At 38.8% G+C, this 22126-nt stretch overlaps 1 protein-coding gene across 1 annotated transcript in view; it reads left to right on the top strand.

Annotated features, from left to right (window-relative positions):
- Nucleotides 1-22126, top strand: part of LOC122815973 (zinc finger protein 585A-like) — a 475437-nt gene that overhangs the window by 328648 nt on the left and 124663 nt on the right. The window contains exon 6 of the mRNA XM_044088857.1: nucleotides 546-672. Coding sequence (XP_043944792.1) covers nucleotides 546-672 — 127 coding nt within the window. The remainder of the gene's footprint in view (nucleotides 1-545; nucleotides 673-22126) is intronic.

Here is a 22126-nt window from a genome sequence, read left to right on the forward strand (position 1 = left end):
AGTAACCCCAGGGATATCACTGTACCACTTTGTACAAAACTGACCTGATCTACCATAGAAAACAATACTACAGTATTTAGCCTTAGAAAGGATTTGAAAAGGTACAATTATGTGTTAGCAGAAAAAAAAAATGGTATAGCGGAGAGAGCAAATTTGTTATTAATAATGCCTTTGGTATAATCAGGCTTTCTGCATTAAGTTGTAGGGTAAATGTATTAATAACTTTTAACCGATTCACATATCAGGAGTGTAGCAGGATAGTGATTGAACACTTTACTTCTACACTAAGGCTTTAGGGAAACAATGGCGAAGAGCTGATGCTTGTAACCTAGGCGACTAATGTCATCACAGTAAGTAAGGTGTTGTATCAGAGTGTCACTGGGAACAACACAAAAATGAGTTAGAAATGCAGAACACAAACACGAGGTAATTGTTACCACTGATGTTTAATCTACTGTTTTTATCACTGCTTATTAATTTGTTTTGAAGAGTTGTTGTTGGAGTGATGCCACGACAAAGATAAAAAAACATTTTATGTCTTACAGGTACCAGAAACCTTTGATGATGTTGCTGTTGATTTTTCAATGGAAGAGTGGAAGATGCTGAGCAAAGAAGAAAAAGAGCTACATCGAGAGGTGATGGTGCAGAACTTTGATCACATGGTGTCACTAGGTAAGGATGGTGATACAAGAAGGTGATGATTCAGAACAATGATCACATGATGTCACTAGGTAAGGATGGTGATACAGGAAGGTGATGATTCAGAACAATGATCACATGATGTCACTAGGTAAGGATGGTGATACAGGAAGGTGATGATTCAGAACAATGATCACATGATGTCACTAGGTAAGGATGGTGATACAGGAAGGTGATGATTCAGAACAATGATCACATGATGTCACTAGGTAAGGATGGTGATACAGGAAGGTGATGATTCAGAACAATGATCACATGGTGCCACTAGGTAAGGATGGTGATACAGGAAGGTGATGATTCAGAACAATGATCACATGGTGTCACTAGGTAAGGATGGTGATACAGGAAGGTGAAGATTCAGAACAATGATCACATGGTGTCACTAGGTAAGGATGGTGATACAGGAAGGTGAAGATTCAGAACAATGATCACATGGTGTCACTAGGTAAGGATGGTGATACAGGAAGGTGATGATTCAGAACAATGATCACATGGTGTCACTAGGTAAGGATGGTGATACAGGAAGGTGATGATTCAGAGAAATGATCACATGGTGTCGTTAGGTAAGGATGGTGATACAGGAAGGTGATGATTCAGAACAATGATCACATGGTGTCACTAGGTAAGGATTGTGATACAGGAAGGTGATGATTCAGAACAGTGATCACATGGTGTCACTAGGTAAGGATTGTGATACAGGAAAGTGATGATTCAGAACAGTGATCACATGGTGTCACTAGGTAAGGATGGTGATACAGGAAAGTGATGATTCAGAACAATGATCACATGGTGTCACTAGGTAAGGATGGTGATACAGGAAGGTGATGATTCAGAACAATGATCACATGGTGTCACTAGGTAAGGATGGTGATACAGGAAGGTGATGATTCAGAACAATGATCACATGGTGTCACTAGGTAAGGATGGTGATACAGGAAGGAGATGGTGCAGACCTATGAACACATGGTGTCACTAGGTAAGGATGGTGATACAGGAAGGTGATAATTCAGAACAATGATCACATGGTGTCACTAGGTAAGGATGGTGATATGCACAGGGAGGTGATGATTCAGAACAATGATCACATGGTGTCACTAGGTAAGGATGGTGATACAACAGGTAGGTGATGATTCAGAACAATGATCACATGGTGTCACTAGGCAAGGATTGTGATACAGGAAGGTGATGATTCAGAACAATGATCACATGGTGTCACTAGGTAAGGATGGTGATACAGAAAGGTGATGATTCAGAACAATGCTTACATGGTGTCACTAGGTAAGGATGGTGATACAGGAAGGTGATGATTCAGAGCAATGATCACATGGTGTCACTAGGTAAGGATGGTGATACAGGATTGTGATGGTTCAGAACAATGATCAAATGGTATCATTAGGTAAGGATGGTGATACTGGAAGGTGATGGTGCAGACCTATGATCACATGGTGTCACTTGGTAAGGATGGTGATACAGGAAGGTGATGATTCAGAACAATGATCCCATGGTGTCACTAGGTAAGGATGATGATACTCACAGGGAGGTGATGGTACAGAAAATGATCACATGGTGTCACTAGGTAAGGATGATCCAGGAAAAAGGTACCAGCACTTCAAAAACCAATAATACAATAAACAAGTGCCAGGAAACGTTGTAACTCAGTCCAAGCAGTTTATTCCACAAACTTTTAAAATCACATAAAATGTTGAAGCAAATGATAACTTGTATTAACGCTCTTACAACAACAGTTCAGTATGCGTTTTCGTCCTTGTACATAGGACTTCATCAGACAAGTCTCATTAATTAATTAAGACCTTTAAATAGTGAATCAAATCAATTTACTTATATAAATTATCCATAGACCTTTCATTATTGTTGTTTCAAACCAACCTATCATAGTACATCAATTCATGAATATTAATGCCTATCAGAAAAATGTGCATGATTACTTCAAATGCATAAATTATTCACTCTTAGATAAAAACTGTGTTAAATATATAAATATATAAATAAATAAATAGATGAATAAATAAATAATTGATTATACATGCAATAAATATGTATTTATTTAAAAGTTTTTAAAAAAACCTTAAACTTTTCATTTGTTATACTTGGGGACTGGTTTTATGTAGGTATGTATAATGGATTAGTGCCCTCTAGTGTCCTTTACAAAAATTGCACTAAGGCTTATTAGCTCTTATTTTAAGTAAGGGTGTTATGGTTAGAAAATCATTCATTCCTGGTTTAGTGTTGGAATCTAAATTAACCTGCCACCATGACTCCCTACTTTCCAAAATTTCCTCCCATAACCCACCCCTAATGTCTGGCAAAATTTGATCAAGAACAAAGAAATGAAACTTATATTCGGGACAAATGGTGGTATGTTTATATAAAGCATTTGTGTTCTTAGCTTTCAGAATGTCATAGTTGTGTTCATATATTCTCCTTTTTAAACAACGTTCCGTTTTACCCACGTAAAACGAATGACATTTCTGGCAAATAGCAATGTAAACAACCCCTTTGCTTTCACAGTTATAGTACTTACTACTTTTTAGCCATCTCTTTCTACTTTCAACATAAATTTCTTCCTTATTGATAATGTATGGGCACTGTTGACATCTGCCACATCTATATGTCCCATTCCTACCATTGTTTCCTTTTCTTATTCTTCCATTACTCCTTTCTAAAATCTTACCTAAATTTGATGGGTTTTTATACACTAATTTTGGTTCCATTCTGGTTATTTCTTCTATATCAGTTAGAGAGCTAAATTTACTCCATTCCTTTTTAAAAATTTCTCTCAATTTAAAATTGGAGTTATTATATTCAACTACCAAACTTCTCATATAGTTGTCTTGTTCAGTTTTATTGTTCCTACAAACATTAGTATGTATATCCATTTCCACATTAATGTCTTTACCCTTTTCCAAAATTGGTCTAAACCTATCCAACCTACCAATCTCTACCTCTTTCCTTAACTTCTCAATGAAGTCCATAGGATATCCACGTTCTAAAAACATGTTATCTAGGATCTTACATTCATCTTGGAAGTCCATATCACTTGATGTCATCCTTGAACCCCTTACGAATTGCCCTTTGACTATATTTCTCTTACTGTAAAGGGGGTGGGCACTGTCATAATGTAAGAATGAATTCACATATGTGTCTTTTCTAAAAAACCTTACTCTCAAATTTACCTTCTTCTTTATATATTTCTATATCTAAATATTTCAATGAATCCATACTAATGGTATATGTGAATTTCAAAAATGTAGTAGTTTGATTGATGTATTCCATAAATTCTAGAAATTTTTCTTGACTCCCTGTCCATAGAATGACTATGTCATCTAAAAATCTGTAGTATATTGTCCAACATTCCTTAAATCTACAATTAGCGATGAATTGTTCCTCCCATTTGGCTAAGACAATATTTGCAAATGTGGGGGCACATACTGCCCCCATAGCTACACCCGTCTTCTGTTGATGGTATTCACCATCGAACATAATAAAATTGTATTTTAAAACTGTATCCATGAGTGTCACACTTGCTATCTTGCCTTCCAAACTCAAATTTTCATCACTAAATACCATCTGCTCAAACATATCCATCCCCTCTGAAAAAGGAATACATCCAAACAAATCAATGACGTCTATAGTAATGAACAATAAATCTTCTCTATACATATCCTGTTTTATTGCCCCTAAGAAGTCCCAAGAATCTTTCAGAATCAACTTATTATTAACCCAAATATGCTTGGTTTTAAAATCAACAAATTTTGCTAGTGGGCCAGTTTTAGAACCTGCTGCAGAAACTATAGGTCTGAGGGGGGGTTTGTCATATTCTTATGAATTTTGGGTATCCCAAATATATTAGCTATTTTAGGTTTCTTAACTTCCAGATATCTGAAAGTTTTATCGTCTATTATTTTTTCTATCACTAAATCTTGTAAAATTACATCTATTTTGTGATAGGCTATGTTAATTTCATTTAAGGATACCACAGCATACTTGTAATCATCTCCCAGTATCAAATTCAACTTTCCTTCATATAAAATTCTGTCCATAATGACAATTCCCCCTCCCTTATCTGGTTTCATGACCCTCAGTGAGGTATTACTACTTAAATCATTTAAAATCTCGGTCTCTTGCTTATTCAGATTATGGTGGACCCACCCTTTGTTACAACTATTTCTGACTGAATCAATCACAATGTTCTCAAAATTCTTTAATTGAGGAATTAAGGGAGGGTTGAAGGTTGACTTTCTCTTTAAAACACATTCTCCTATTCCTTCCCTTTTGAAACCAGCCCTAGAAGCCATTATTTCCAAATGAATTTTCCTCATGAATAGCTTGACATCTAAAATAGTACTTGTAACATCTCCTCTCCTATTAGGAATATATTTCAGTCCTTTACTAAGTAATGAAAAATGGTTAGGGTTCAATGTCAAACTACTAAAATTATAAATGGTGAAATTATTATAAGTATTTTTCACTTTGTCATGCACCAATATGTCAGTATTTGAATCATGTTGGTCTGGGGTGGGGGTATCTACATATATCTCCCCCTCCCCCTTCTCCCCCCTCGATTCTAAAAATTTTCTTTGTAGTTAAAATTGCTTTCGTATGATGTTCCCCTTCCCCCTAATGGTGGAAATTCTACATCATAACTATCTCCATACCATCTATTATCTTCCCTAGTCTCTTTTCTATTTTTATAATAAAAATTTTTATTATTCCATGTCCCTTTAGTAGTATTAATCTTGTTTCCCTGGTATGCTGGTTTGGGATAATTAGTATGATTTTCATACTCATTGACATCTCTGTTTAATTTGCCCACCTTGCGCTGAATCACCTCATCACATTTCATATCTATTTCCTTTCTCATTTGAAGGTATTTATCTTTTTCCTCCATGATACCATGTATTAAATCAGTGGTGATGCATGTGTCCAATATCTCAATTTCCCCTCCCAGTTCCCTTTGCTTATTTTCATTCTCATTAATAATTAGCTTCATGACCTCTAAACCACATTTATTAAAAACATTAATTAAACATTTATGAAAATGAGATCCAATCTGCACATTGTTGGGGTATTTGTATACTCTTAAACCTTTAGGGACTATCTCCCTTTGTAAACATTCCCTCAGATAGGCATTTTCAATACTAAGTATTCTATGTTTGGAATACAGGAAGGTGATGATTCAGAACAATGATCACATGGTGTCACTAGGTAAGGATGGTGATACAGGAAGGTGATGATTCAGAACAGTGATCACATGGTGTCAATAGGTATGGATGGTGATACTCACAGGGAGGTGATGGTGCAGAAGTATGATCAAATGGTGTCACTAGGTAAGGATGGTGATACAGGGAGGTGATGGTTCAGAACAATGATCACATGGTGTCACTAGGAAAGGATGGTAATACAAGAAGGTGATGATTCAGAACAATGATCACATGGTGTCAGTAGGTAAGGATGGTGATACAGGAAGGTGATGATTCAGAACAATGATCACTTGGTGTCACTAGGTAAGGATGGTGTTACAGGAAGGTGATGATTCAGAACAATGATCACATGGTGTCACTAGGTAAGGATGGTGATACAGGAAGGTGATGATTCAGAACAATGATCACTTGGTGTCACTAGGTAAGGATGGTGATACTCACAGGGAGGTGATGGTGCAGAACTTTGATCACATGGTGTCACTAGGTAAGGATGGTGATAGGGGAAAGTGATGATTCAGAACAGTGATCACATGGTGTCACTATGTAAGGATGGTGATGATTCAGAACAGTGATCACATGGTGTCATTAGGTAAGGATCACAATACTCACAGGGCGGTGATAATTCAGTACAATCGTCACATGGTGTCACTAGGTAAGGATGGTGATACAGGAAGGTGATGATTCAGAACTATGATCACATAGTGTCACTAGGTAAGGATGGTGATACAGGAAGGTGATGATTCAGAACAATGATCACATGGTGTCACTAGGTAAGGATGGTGATATGCACAGGGAGGTGATTGTGCAGAACTATGATCACATGGTGTCACTAGGTAAGGATTGTGATACAGGAAGGTGATGATTCAGAACAATGATCACATGGTTTCACTAGGTAAGGATGGTGATACAGGTAGGTGATGATTCAGAACAGTGATCACATGGTGTCACTAGGTAAGGATGGTGATACTCACAGGGAGGTGATGGTGCAGAACTATGATCACATGGTTTCACTAGGTAAGGATGGTGATACAGGAAGGTAATGATTCAGAACAGTGATCACATGCTGTCACTAGGTAAGGATGGTGATACAGGAAGGTGATGATTCAGAGCAATGATCATATGGTGTCGCTAGGTAAGGATTGTGATACAGGAAGGTGATGATTCAGAACAATGATCACATGGTGTCTCTAGGTAAGGATGGTGATACAGGAAGGTGATGATTCAGAAGAATGATCACATGGTGTCACTACGTAATGATGGTGATACAGGAAGGTGATGATTCAGAACAGTGATCACATGGTTTCACTAGGAAAGGATGGTGATACAGGAATGTGATGATTCAGAAGAATGATCACATGGTGTCACTACGTAATGATGGTGATACAGGAAGGTGATGATTCAGAACAGTGATCACATGGTTTCACTAGGAAAGGATGGTGATACAGGAATGTGATGATTCAGAACAATGATCACATGGTGTCACTAGGTAAGGATGGTGATACAGGAAGGTGATGATTCAGAACAATGATCACTTGGTGTCACTAGGTAAGGATGGTGATACTCACAGGGAGGTGATGGTGCAGAACTTTGATCACATGGTGTCACTAGGTAAGGATGGTGATACAGGAAGGTGATGATTCAGAACAATGATCACATGGTGTCACTAAGTAAAGATGGTGATACAGGAAGGTGATGATTCAGAGCAATGATCACATGGTTTCACTAGGTAAGGATGGTGATACAGGTAGGTGATGATTCAGAATAATGATCACATGGTGTCACTAGGTAAGGATGGTGATACAGGTAGGTGATGATTCAGAACAGTGATCACATGGTGTCACTAGGTAAGGATGGTGATACTCACAGGGAGGTGATGGTGCAGAACTATGATCACATGGTTTCACTAGGTAAGGATGGTGATACAGGAAGGTGATGATTCAGAACAATGATCACATGCTGTCACTAGGTAAGGATGGTGATACAGGAAGGTGATGATTCAGAACAATGATCACATGCTGTCACTAGGTAAGGATGGTGATACAGGAAGGTGATGATTCAGAACAATGATCACATGGTGTCACTAGGTAAGGATGGTGATATGAATAGGGAGGTGATGGTGCAGAACTGTGATCACATGGTGTCACTAGGTAAGGATTGTGATACAGGAAGGTGATGATTCAGAACAATGATCACATGGTGTCACTAGGTAAGGATGGTGTAAAGGAAGGTGATGATTCAGAACAATGCTCACATGGTGTCACTAGGTAAGGATGGTGATACAGGAAGCTGATGATTCAGAACAATGATCACGTGGTGTCACTAGGTAAGGATTGTGATACAGGAAGGTGATGATTCAGAGCAATGATCACATGGTATCACTAGGTAAGGATTGTGATAAAGGAAGGTGATGATTCAGAACAATGCTCACATGGTGTCACTAGGTAGGGATGGTGATACAGGAAGGTGATGATTCAGAACAATGATCACATGGTGTCACTAGGTAAGGATGGTGATACAGGAAGGTGATGATTCAGAGCAATGATCACATGGTGTCACTAGGTAAGGATTGTGATACAGGAAGGTGATGATTCAGAAGAATGATCACATGGTGTCTCTAGGTAAGGATGGTGATACAGGAAGGTGATGATTGAGAACAATGGTCACATGGTGTCACTAGGTAAGGATGGTGATACAGGAAGGTGATGATTCAGAACAATGATCACATGGTGTCACTAGGTAAGGATGGTGATACAGGAAAGTGATGATTCAGAACAGTGATCACATGGTGTCAATAGGTAAGGATGGTGATACAGGTAGGTGATGATTCAGAACAATGATCCCATGGTGTCACTAGGTAAGGATGGTGATACTCACAGGGAGGTGATGATGCAGAACTATGATCACATGGTGTCACTAGGTAAGGATGGTGATACAGGAAGGTGATGATTCAGAACAGTGATCACATGGTGTCACTAGGTAAGGATGGTGATACAGGAAGGTGATGATTCAGAGCAATGATCACATGATGTCATTAGGTAAGGATAGTGATACAGGAAGGTGATGATTCAGAACAATGATCACATGGTGTCACTAGGTAAGGATGGTGATACAGGAAGGTGATGATTCAGAGCAATGATCACATGGTGTCACTAGGTAAGGATGGTGATACAGGAAGGTGATGATGCATACCTATGATCACATGGTGTCACTAGGTAGGGATGATGATACAGGAAGGTGATGATTCAGAACAATGGTGTCACTAAGTAAGGATGGTGATACAGGAAGGTGATGATTCAGAACAATGATCACATGGTGCACTTTGTAAGTATGGTGATACAGGAAGGTGATGATTCAGAACAATGATCACATGGTGTCATTAGGTAAGGATGGTGATACATGTAGGTGATGATTCAGAACAGTGATCACATGGTGTCACTAGGTAAGGATGGTGATACTCACAGGGGGTGATGGTGCAGAACTATGATCACATGGTTTCACTAGGTAAGGATGGTGATACAGGAAGGTAATGATTCAGAACAGTGATCACATGCTGTCACTAGGTAAGGATGGTGATACAGGAAGGTGATGATTCAGAGCAATGATCATATGGTGTCGCTAGGTAAGGATTGTGATACAGGAAGGTGATGATTCAGAACAATGATCACATGGTGTCTCTAGGTAAGGATGGTGATACAGGAAGGTGATGATTCAGAAGAATGATCACATGGTGTCACTACGTAATGATGGTGATACAGGAAGGTGATGATTCAGAACAGTGATCACATGGTTTCACTAGGAAAGGATGGTGATACAGGAATGTGATGATTCAGAAGAATGATCACATGGTGTCACTACGTAATGATGGTGATACAGGAAGGTGATGATTCAGAACAGTGATCACATGGTTTCACTAGGAAAGGATGGTGATACAGGAATGTGATGATTCAGAACAATGATCACATGGTGTCACTAGGTAAGGATGGTGATACAGGAAGGTGATGATTCAGAACAATGATCACTTGGTGTCACTAGGTAAGGATGGTGATACTCACAGGGAGGTGATGGTGCAGAACTTTAATCACATGGTTTCACTATGTAAGGATGGTGATACAGGAAGGTGATGATTCAGAACAATGATCACATGGTGTCACTAAGTAAGGATGGTGATACAGGAAGGTGATGATTCAGAGCAATGATCACATGGTTTCACTAGGTAAGGATGGTGATACAGGTAGGTGATGATTCAGAATAATGATCACATGGTGTCACTAGGTAAGGATGGTGATACAGGTAGGTGATGATTCAGAACAGTGATCACATGGTGTCACTAGGTAAGGATGGTGATACTCACAGGGAGGTGATGGTGCAGAACTATGATCACATGGTTTCACTAGGTAAGGATGGTGATACAGGAAGGTGATGATTCAGAACAATGATCACATGCTGTCACTAGGTAAGGATGGTGATACAGGAAGGTGATGATTCAGAACAATGATCACATGCTGTCACTAGGTAAGGATGGTGATACAGGAAGGTGATGATTCAGAACAATGATCACATGGTGTCACTAGGTAAGGATGGTGATATGAATAGGGAGGTGATGGTGCAGAACTGTGATCACATGGTGTCACTAGGTAAGGATTGTGATACAGGAAGGTGATGATTCAGAACAATGATCACATGGTGTCACTAGGTAAGGATGGTGTAAAGGAAGGTGATGATTCAGAACAATGCTCACATGGTGTCACTAGGTAAGGATGGTGATACAGGAAGCTGATGATTCAGAACAATGATCACATGGTGTCACTAGGTAAGGATTGTGATACAGGAAGGTGATGATTCAGAGCAATGATCACATGGTATCACTAGGTAAGGATTGTGATAAAGGAAGGTGATGATTCAGAACAATGCTCACATGGTGTCACTAGGTAAGGATGGTGATACAGGAAGGTGATGATTCAGAACAATGATCACATGGTGTCACTAGGTAAGGATGGTGATACAGGAAGGTGATGATTCAGAGCAATGATCACATGGTGTCACTAGGTAAGGATTGTGATACAGGAAGGTGATGATTCAGAAGAATGATCACATGGTGTCTCTAGGTAAGGATGGTGATACAGGAAGGTGATGATTCAGAACAATGGTCACATGGTGTCACTAGGTAAGGATGGTGATACAGGAAGGTGATGATTCAGAACAATGATCACATGGTGTCACTAGGTAAGGATGGTGATACAGGAAAGTGATGATTCAGAACAGTGATCACATGGTGTCAGTAGGTAAGGATGGTGATACAGGTAGGTGATGATTCAGAACAATGATCCCATGGTGTCACTAGGTAAGGATGGTGATACTCACAGGGAGGTGATGATGCAGAACTATGATCACATGGTGTCACTAGGTAAGGATGGTGATACAGGAAGGTGATGATTCAGAACAGTGATCACATGGTGTCACTAGGTAAGGATGGTGATACAGGAAGGTGATGATTCAGAGCAATGATCACATGATGTCATTAGGTAAGGATAGTGATACAGGAAGGTGATGATTCAGAACAATGATCACATGGTGTCACTAGGTAAGGATGGTGATACAGGAAGGTGATGATTCAGAGCAATGATCACATGGTGTCACTAGGTAAGGATGGTGATACAGGAAGGTGATGATGCATACCTATGATCACATGGTGTCACTAGGTAGGGAAGATGATACAGGAAGGTGATGATTCAGAACAATGGTGTCACTAAGTAAGGATGGTGATACAGGAAGGTGATGATTCAGAACAATGATCACATGGTGCACTTTGTAAGTATGGTGATACAGGAAGGTGATGATTCAGAACAATGATCACATGGTGTCATTAGGTAAGGATGGTGATACATGTAGGTGATGATTCAGAACAGTGATCACATGGTGTCACTAGGTAAGGATGGTGATACTCACAGGGGGTGATGGTGCAGAACTATGATCACATGGTGTCACTAGGTAAGGATGGTGATACTCACAGGGGGTGATGGTGCAGAACTATGATTACATGGTGTCACTAGGTAAGGATGATGATACAGGAAGGTGATGATTCAGAACAGTGATCACATGGTGTCACTAGGTAAGGATGGTGATACAGGAAGGTAATGATTCAGAACAGTGTTCACATGGTGTCACTAGGTAAGGATGGTGATACAGGAAAACACAATCCTCGCAGACCAAACCAGTAATTCCAAAATACACACACGAGACTGGAACCAGTAGAAGTACATCAACAAAAAGTTTTTATTTAACACAAGGTTAGCACTTTCACCCGATGTCAATCACCAGACTTCATCAGACACTATTCAAAATCACAACCCTTCTTGAAATACTCATTCCAATTAAAATGTCAGTCAATAAAATAACTAATGTGTTTAAGCACATTATTACGTCACTAAAAGAGCTTTTAAAGCAATACATTCCACCTTTTCATTGTTTTAGTTCATACCCATAAATATGAAAATTTAAATACAAAGGTAATACCAATAATAAAAATGAATGTTGAGTCAATATTCTAACCTAACCATTAATAAATACATTTGTATACAAAATTAATATACTGTTGGACAAACTTTGTAATATTATAGTACTATAAGCAAATATTAATATAAACAATAATGTACATAACCAAGGATTTTAAGTAATATAAACAAAAAAAATTGTTGCTTAATAAAAAATATAAATTATAGTATAAATAAATTCATAAATCTCTACCTATCAAACGTTCTCAACTTCAGCCTACTTGTGATGGATAGAATATCATTTAACCCTGGTGGAGAGTGAGCATTTAAATACAATTGCCACCAGGTCTCTCTGTCCTCTAAATAAAGTTTGCAAGGACCACCTCTTATTTCACCCATTACCTGTTTGAAGCTGTGACGTGGATTAGCTTTCATATCTTTATAAATTGCATTTTGTTTTATCCTTTTGCTTTATTTCTTAAAAGTGTTCGTATATTCGTTGACCTAATTTTCTTTGTGTTTTACCTATGTAGAAAGCGCTACATTGACTACAGAGGCCGGCATGAACTACAGCATGTGTATAACAACTATATTTCCCTTTAATATCTATCACTTTACCCCCCTATTTTAACAGTTGAGATTTTCATAACATATTTACATTGTTGACAAAACCCACAAGGTGACATATGTCCATCATGCCCATTTTTTTAGGTTTGTCTAACAAACTTTTCAAGTTGTTACCTTTTCCAAAAACAGTATCAGGGCATAAACCAAATGTGTCATACATTGTTTTTTCTTGCATAAGAATAGACCAATTTTTCTTTATCACAACTTGTATAATATGACTATCTTTTGAATATGTACAAAGAAAAGGGCAAAATTCCTTTTTAATAAAATTGTTATAAGAACATTCTGCTTCATCTAAAATCGCTGTTTCCTCTCCTGTTTCAACCTTAGGGTCAGATATACTATCTGTTACTGTTGTTAAAGAAGGATTTACCTGAACTGAATTTCCTTGTTCTGTTGTATTTAAAATAGGTTTGTATATACCTATTTTTCATTTGTTAATGACTTCTTGTTGAATATTATACACAAGTCATGTTGGATAGCCCCTGTCTAAAAACATTTTACCCATAAGGTCGCATTCCCTAAAAAAGTCTTCAAAACAAGAATTCATATGGGCAGCTCGAACTAGTTGCCCTTTTACAATCCCACGTTTCACATGCTCTGGGTGACTGCTAGAAAAATGTAATATAGTGTTTGAATATGTAGGTTTTCTGAATATAGAAGACTTGATATGCCCGTCTTCATGTCTACTGATTAATATGTCTAAGTACGAGATCTCATGTGTTCCACTGTTAGCTGTAAACTTCAGAAAACTAGTACTTTCATTAAGAAATGTAATAAAGTTTGCAATTTCATCCCTTGGTCCAATCCATGCCACAAATAAATCATCTAAATATCGCAAGTACAACTTAATATAAGCAAAAAAAAGAAGACCTAAATAGAAATTGCTTTTGCCAATAGGCCATCACTATGTTCGCAAATAAGGGTCCCCAAGTGGACCCCATTGCGACTCCTTCCATTTGCTTGAAGTGATGGCCATCAAAATGAAGGTAGTTATTCTTTAAAACTATCTCCATCAATTGAGTTTATGTGTTATTAATACCTTGTTCTAACCCAAATTCTTCAAATAAGTAATCAGAAAATCAGGTGAGTCCTGTATTGTGTGGAATACAACTAAAGAGATCCTTGACATCTATTGTAATAAATGTGCCATGTTCCTCAAAAGGCACTAAGCTTTTACATTTTTCTAAAAAATGCCAAGAGTCTCTACACAAATGAGGGATGTTCTGAACTTTCTCTTTTAACTTTTTATCTATGAGACTAGCTATATATGTAGTCTTTGACCACCCAGAATCAACTATTGGGCGAAAAGGTGGGTCAAGAAGCTGTTTATGTATTTTGGGAACTCTGAATATGACTGGAATTTTAGAAGTCTCATTTAACATATAATTGTATTCGTCAATACTGATTTGATCCTGTGTAGTCATATCCAGGAGTTCCCAATCAATTCTTGAAAAAGCAATGTTCATCTCATTGATAGATGTTTCACTATAAGTACTAATATAAAGCATGTCGAACATTTTTTGTATGTAATCTTCTTTGTAACAAATAACCATTCCCCCCACCTTTATCAGGGTGCATATATATCTTAAATCAGTTATACCCCTAATCTCATACAATTGATCCAATTCGGACGGATCCAAGTTATTTTCCAAATTATTTTTACCAATATAATAATGATAATCCATTTCACAAGCAGTTTCAAATTTTTTAAACAATGCATGAATATCTGGATTGTAAGTGCTCGGAATCCTGCATGCATTGTCATGCCCTCTGTAATCATTATGGTTGTTTCTATGTAAATATTTTAAATTTAAAATTCTCATGTACATTTTAAGCTCCCCTATTAATTCACCCAAATCGCTGTTTTTACTAGGAACAAAGTTGTAACCTTTTCTAAATAATTCAGAATGTGATGCTAAAAAAAACTCTATTGGTATAATTATAAATTTTAAAGTCATTAAGAAAATTGGAAACTATAAATGATTTCCTATTTTTAAAAGTCACCTCTGTTGTCCCCTCATTGAATTTTGGACCCCATTCCTCTGATTCTGCTGGTTCCAAGTTGTTGCCTGTGGATATGGATTCCAATTTCGTCTCCTGTTTCTCAATCGTTCCGACCTCCTTGGGCCCATTTCATCTAAAGGGGCATCTTCCCTATCAGAGTAGGTGCCCACAGCTCCCAAAGGTTCCCCACTAGTTGTTGTAATATTAGTCTTAATGGTTGGTGGTGCAGGGTACGCTCTTCCTGTTGAATAGGCCTTTCTAATCCGCTCAGTGGTGATACAGGAAGGTGATGATTGAGAACAATGACCACATGGTGTCACTAGGTAAGGATGGTGATTCAGAAAGGTGATAATGCAGGACAGTGATCACAATGGTGTCACTACATAAGGATGGTGATACAGGAAGGTGATGATTCAGAACAATGATCACATGGTGTCACTAGGTAAGGATGGTGATACAGGAAGGTGATGATTCAGAGCAATGATCACATGATGTCACTAGGTAAGGATGGTGATACAGGAAGGTGATGATTCAGAACAAAGATCACATGGTGTCATTAGGTAAAGATCGCAATACTCACAGGAAGGTGATGATTCAGTACAATGATCACATGGTGTCACTAGGTAAGGATGGTGATGCAGGAAGGTGATGATTCAGAACAATGATCACATGGTGTCACTAGGTAAGGATGGTGATACAGGTAGGTGATGATTCAGAACAATGATCACATGGTGTCACTAGGTAAGGATTGTGATACAGGAAGGTGATGATTCAGAACAATGATCACATGGTGTCACTAGGTAAGGATGGTGATACCGGGAGGTAATGGTGCAGAAATATGATCACATGGTGTCATTAGGTAAGGATGGTAATATTCACAGGGAGGTGATGATGCAGATCTATGACCAAATGGAGTCACTAGGGAAGGATGGTGATATGCAGACACAGAAGAGGATAGGGCATTCCATAGCTTTACAGGGAAATGATGCTACAGAGCTGTGAGCACATGGTATGTGCTTCTGTGATCCCAAGTATATAACGCATAGGCATTAGTGTTCCATTGTTCTTATTCTTCAAAAAATGCATGTTGGTTCAAAATATATTATTCTGAATTAGATAAATATTTAAAACAATGTTCCTGATTTGGATTTTTGCCCTTTATTATTTTTGGCTTTGGCCATGATTCTTGAGCAAAGAAGTTGAAAGCTATATTTTTAAGTTAGACGTCTTTACTTCCTATAAAATAAATCAATAAAAAACATTTGTTTATTTTTGAAATTATGTATGCACAAAAGCCCCCATGGTACATATAAAAAGTTAGTTTTGTAAATTCTTTATTTATTTAATTTTTGGTGTTTAGCATGAAGTGGGAGTCATAGATATATTGAATACAGTGTGCAATGTTAGTGGTCCATGAGAAAAAACTAATGCAATTAATAAAACAGAAAATACCAGACACAACATATGCACATGAGACACAGTTGTGGTGCTGAGTATCAGTGGTTGTGCTTATTACCACTTATGATGCTGCTGTGTAACAGTGGCAGTGCTGAGTACCAGTGCTGTGCTACCAGTGGTGGTGCTGAGCACCAATGCCAGTGGTGATGCTGTGTACCAGTGATGATGTTGAGCAGCAGTGGCAGAGCTAAGTACAAGTAGCATTGCTGAGTACCCGACATTGATGAGTACCAGTGGTGCTGCTGCATAGCAGTAGCAGTGCTGAGTACCAATAAAGAGTACCAGTGGTGATGCTGAGTACCTTTGCTGAGTACCATTGGTGGTGTTGCTACATAACAGTGGCAGGGCTGATACTGCTGAGTGCCAGTGGCAGTATTGCTGAGTACCAGTGCTGAGTTACCATGATGCTGCTGCTGCATAACAGTGGTGGTGCTAAGTACCAATGCTAGTAGTGGTGCTGTGTACCAGTGGTGATGTTGAGCAGCAATGGCAGTGCTAAGTACAAGTGTCAATGCTGAGTACCAGTGACATTGCTGAGTACCTGTAGTGCTGCTGCTGCTGCATAATGGTGGCAGTGCTGAGTACCAGTGCTGAGTACCATTGGCGATGCTGCTGCATAACAGCAGCAGTTCTGAGTACCAATAAAGATTACCAGTGGTGATGCTGAATACCAGTGGCATTGATAAGTACCAGTGATGCTGCTGATGCATAACAGTGGCAGTGTTGAGTATCAATGGTGATGCTGAGTACTAATGCTGTGTACCAGTAGCATTGATGAATACCACTGGTGCTGCTGCTGTATAACATTGGTGGTGCTGAGTATCAATGCTGAGTACCTGTGACAGTGCTGAGTACCAATGCTGAGTACCAGTGGCAGTGCCGAGTACCAGTGGTGCTTTTTTTTTTCCTTGTAACTACTGAGAGAAACATCCAAGAAACTGCACTTTTCTTATGGCCAGCTAGTAACAAGTTTAAGAAAATGTTTCTTGTATCTGTTGGAAATACCATTCCTTGCTTGCCTACCAAACTCCATGGATGGTGGCAGCTGTTCTTCGTACTGATATAAGAAGTGTAGGTGGCTTCACAACATTGGCTGGATGATGCTACATAATCCATCATGCTAGTTACAGACATTACAATTCATCATATAACATAGCTTGCATTGCAGTTCATGTTACATAGCTCTGCAGTGCAGTTTACAGACATTACAATCCATCATGCAAAGTAGCTCTGCAGTGCAGTTGCAGACATTACAATCCATCATGTAATGTAGCTCTGCAGTGCAGTTACAGACATTACAGTTGATCATGTAACGTAACTGCAGTGCAGTTACAGACATTACAATCCCTCATGTAATGTAGCTCTGCAGTGCAGTTACATACATTACAATTCATCATGTAATGTAGCTCTGCAGTGCATTTACAGACATTACCTGTAATGTAGCTCTGCAGTGCAGTTACAGACATTACAATCCATCATGTAATGTAGCTCTGCAGTGCAGTTACAGACATTACAATTCATCTTGTAATGTAGCTCTACAGTGCAGTTACAGACATTACAATCCATCATGTAATGTAGCTCTGCAGTACAGCTACAGGCATTACCTGTAATGTAGCTCTGCAGTGCAGTTACAGACATTACAATCCATCATGTAATGTAGCTCTGCAGTGCAGTTACAGACATTACAATTCATCATGTAACGTAACTCTGCAGTGCAGTTACAGACATTACAATCCATGTAATGTAGCTCTGCAGTGCAGTTACAGACATTATGATTCATCATGTAACATATCTCTACAGTGCAGTTACAGACATTACAATCCATCATGTAATGTAGCTCTGCAGTGTAGTTACAGACATTACAATTCATCATGTAACATAGCTCTGCAGTGCATTTACAGACATTGCAATCCATTATGTAATGTAGCTCTGCAGTGCAGTTACAGACATTGCAATTCATCATGTAATGTAGCTCTGCAGTGCAGTTACAGACATTGCAATTCATCATGTAATGAAGCTCTGCAGTGCAGTTACACAGCAGTGCAATTACAGATATTGCAATTCATCATGTAACGTAGCTCTGCAGTGCAGTTACAGACATTACAATTCATCATGTAACGTAACTCTGCAGTGGAGTTACAGACATTACAATCCGTAATGTAATATAGCTCTGCAGTGTAGTTCCACACATTACAATTTATCATGTAACATATCTCTGCAGTGCAGTTACAGACATTACAATCCATCATGTAATGTAGCTCTGCAGTGTAGTTCCAGACATTACAATTCATCATGTAACATAGTTCTGCAGTGCATTTACAGACATTGCAATCCATCATGTAATGTAGCTCTGCAGTGCAGTTACAGACATTGCAATTCATCATGTAATGTAGCTCTGCAGTGCAGTTACAGACATTACAATTCATCATGTAACGTAACTCTGCAGTGCAGTTACAGACATTACAATTCATGTAATGTAGCTCTGCAGTGCAGTTACAGACATTATGATTCATCATGTAACATATCTCTGCAGTGCAGTTACAGACATTACAATCCATCATGTAATGTAGCTCTGCAGTGTAGTTACAGACATTACAATTCATCATGTAACATAGCTCTGCAGTGCATTTACAGACATTGCAATCCATTATGTAATGTAGCTCTGCAGTGCAGTTACAGACATTGCAATTCATCATGTAATGTAGCTCTGCAGTGCAGTTACAGACATTGCAATTCATCATGTAATGAAGCTCTGCAGTGCAGTTACACAGCAGTGCAATTACAGATATTGCAATTCATCATGTAATGTAGCTCTGCAGTGCAGTTACAGACATTACAATTCATCATGTAACGTAACTCTGCAGTGGAGTTACAGACATTACAATCCGTAATGTAATATAGCTCTGCAGTGTAGTTCCACACATTACAGTTTATCATGTAACATATCTCTGCAGTGCAGTTACAGACATTACAATCCATCATGTAATGTAGCTCTGCAGTGTAGTTCCAGACATTACAATTCATCATGTAACATAGCTCTGCAGTGCATTTACAGACATTGCAATCCATCATGTAATGTAGCTCTGCAGTGCAGTTACAGACATTGCAATTCATCATGTAATGAAGCTCTGCAGTGCAGTTACACAGCAGTGCAATTACAGATATTACAATTCATCATGTAACGTAGCTCTGCAGTGCAGTTACAGACATTACAATTCATCATGTAACGTAACTCTGCAGTGGAGTTACAGACAATACAATCCATAATGTAATATAGCTCTGCAGTGTAGTTCCACACATTACAATTTATCATGTAACATAGCTCTGCAGTGCATTTACAGACATTGCAATCCATCATGTAATGTAGCTCTGCAGTGCAGTTACACACATTACAATTCATCATGTAACATAGCTCTGCAGTGCATTTACAGACATTACAATCCATCATGTAATGTAGCTCTGCAGTGCAGTTACACACATTGCAATTCATCATGTAGCATAGGTCTTCAGTGCAGTTACAGACATTACTAATGGGCTGTATCACTTCTCAACAAGAAGGTGCACAATGTGTTATAGTGTCAGCATAAAAGTACTTAAGCTGCAGGACAGATTGCAAAAATATGTAGCTGCACAAGGGACACTCACACACAGAGTTGTGTATGTTAATGTGTACTGACTGTAGGCAGATATATATATATATATATATATATATATATATATATATATATATATACACACACACACACACACACACACACACACACACACACACACACACACACACACACACACACACACACAGATGTGCACTTTGGCTGAGATTTCTAGCCTTCTGAATGAATGACCACATCATTCAGGTATATCATAGCATATTGGAAGTGAGCCTTCAGTTTTGTATCCCTCAGCCTCTGAAAGATAAATTGAGCTCTGTGAATGTAAGTGGTAACAGTGTGTCCAGAAACAGAGCTTTAGAGGTTGCCATGCCTGTTTTTCCATTGGCAGGGAGTTTAAGTGGTATGTGCCAGTATTTCCTTATCAAGCCTAATGTTACGTGTATATGGTTTCCTAAGATCACTATCATATCCTTGTTCTGGGCATGGGTTAGCTAACAGTCTTTAATATGCTATTAACTCTCCTAAGACCATTACAGAATCTGATACTTCCATCAAGTTTAAGGATGAAGGTCTGCTTCAGTCCCCCTTTGACTCTTCAGTTATTTACAGAATCTGTTACTTCCATCAGGTTTAAGAACTTAGCACTACAAGGTGGGTCTGGTCAGTCTGTGACTCCTCTAGCACTCCTATCTTGATCATCTCTTACTAACTATTTTGAGACTCTGTTATTCTGTAAGGTGTTTGCCTAATGTTCATTCTAGGCATTGTCTGGATACTGTGTTCAGTCATCTTAGTTCTCCCAAGCATTTGTAAAAACAGTTCTTTATCTCTTAAGAGAACGTCTCTTACTTCTTGATTTTGTGCTATTGCCAAGGATTGCTGTCACTGTGTATCTTATCTCTGCTCTTTGGACTTCAGCTTTTGTGCCCACTACTGAAAATTTTACTTATTTCCAAGGTGTCAGTACATTAATGTGATAGATTTGTTCTACCATTCTCTTTCATGGCTCATAGGTTGGTACTAGGCTATCAGCCCTAGGGCCTATACAAGCCTAGCCATAACAATTCCCTGGCTATTTCTTCCCACACTATTTACTTCCCTGGACCCCTGTCTAGCAGGGTGACTGACGTGATCCCTGGGGCGAATTTCCTTTCTCCCATCCAATCGTTAAGGTTCCTTTTGAAGAGGTCCAGAGAGGCGCTCTGCTTGACATGTATGGGCAGTCTGTTCCAGAGTCTTGGGAATCTCTGGATCAGGAACCTATCCCTCCAGCATGTTTTGTTTATTGTGATGACAAGGTTTAGATCCCTGGAGCGTGTGGCTCTGAGGGATTGGGATTTCTTTAAGTGTAGCATGTCCAACAGCTCTGGGTTTGACATGGCCTTGTATGTTAAGCAGAGATCACCTCTGAGTAGACGATATGCGACAGAGTATAGCTGGAATTTTTTAAGGCTATCAGCATAGTGCATCTGCTTTAGGCCTGTGATTCTTTTAGTGAGGTAGTTCTGCGACCTTTCCAGTTGTTGCAGATGTCTTGAGAGGTACATACCAAAATGGGGCATTGTATTCTATAATGGGTCTAATGAGGGATGAGTACAGTGGGACAATGACCTCCTTTTTTCTGGATGAAAAGCCCTTAGTGATGAGGTGTGCCACATAGAAGGATTTCCTGACTGTTGTGGCGATGTGAAGGTGAGTCCACTGTCCACCTGTGTCCCTATGTCTCTTATCACACTTTCAGTGTTTAGTGTACTGCCACCTATGTGGTAATTCATGGGTACATGTTTTTTCCCAAAGGGGATAACTATACATTTCATGGCATTGAGCTTGAGCACATGGCTCTGGCACCAAGCATCTGTTTCTGTAAGGCCCTTTTGTAGTATATCCACATAATTTGGGGATTCAATAATGGCTCCCAGTTTGCAGTTATCTGCGAACTTTGTTAGCCAGAGTCCCTTAGTGTTGGTCTGTACTTCAGAGAAGTAGATGCCAAACAAGAGTGGTCCCA

Source organism: Protopterus annectens, chromosome 11.part0 (genome assembly GCF_019279795.1).
Source record: "Protopterus annectens isolate FY-2018-M chromosome 11.part0, PAN1.0, whole genome shotgun sequence".
Taxonomy (NCBI): domain Eukaryota; kingdom Metazoa; phylum Chordata; order Ceratodontiformes; family Protopteridae; genus Protopterus; species Protopterus annectens.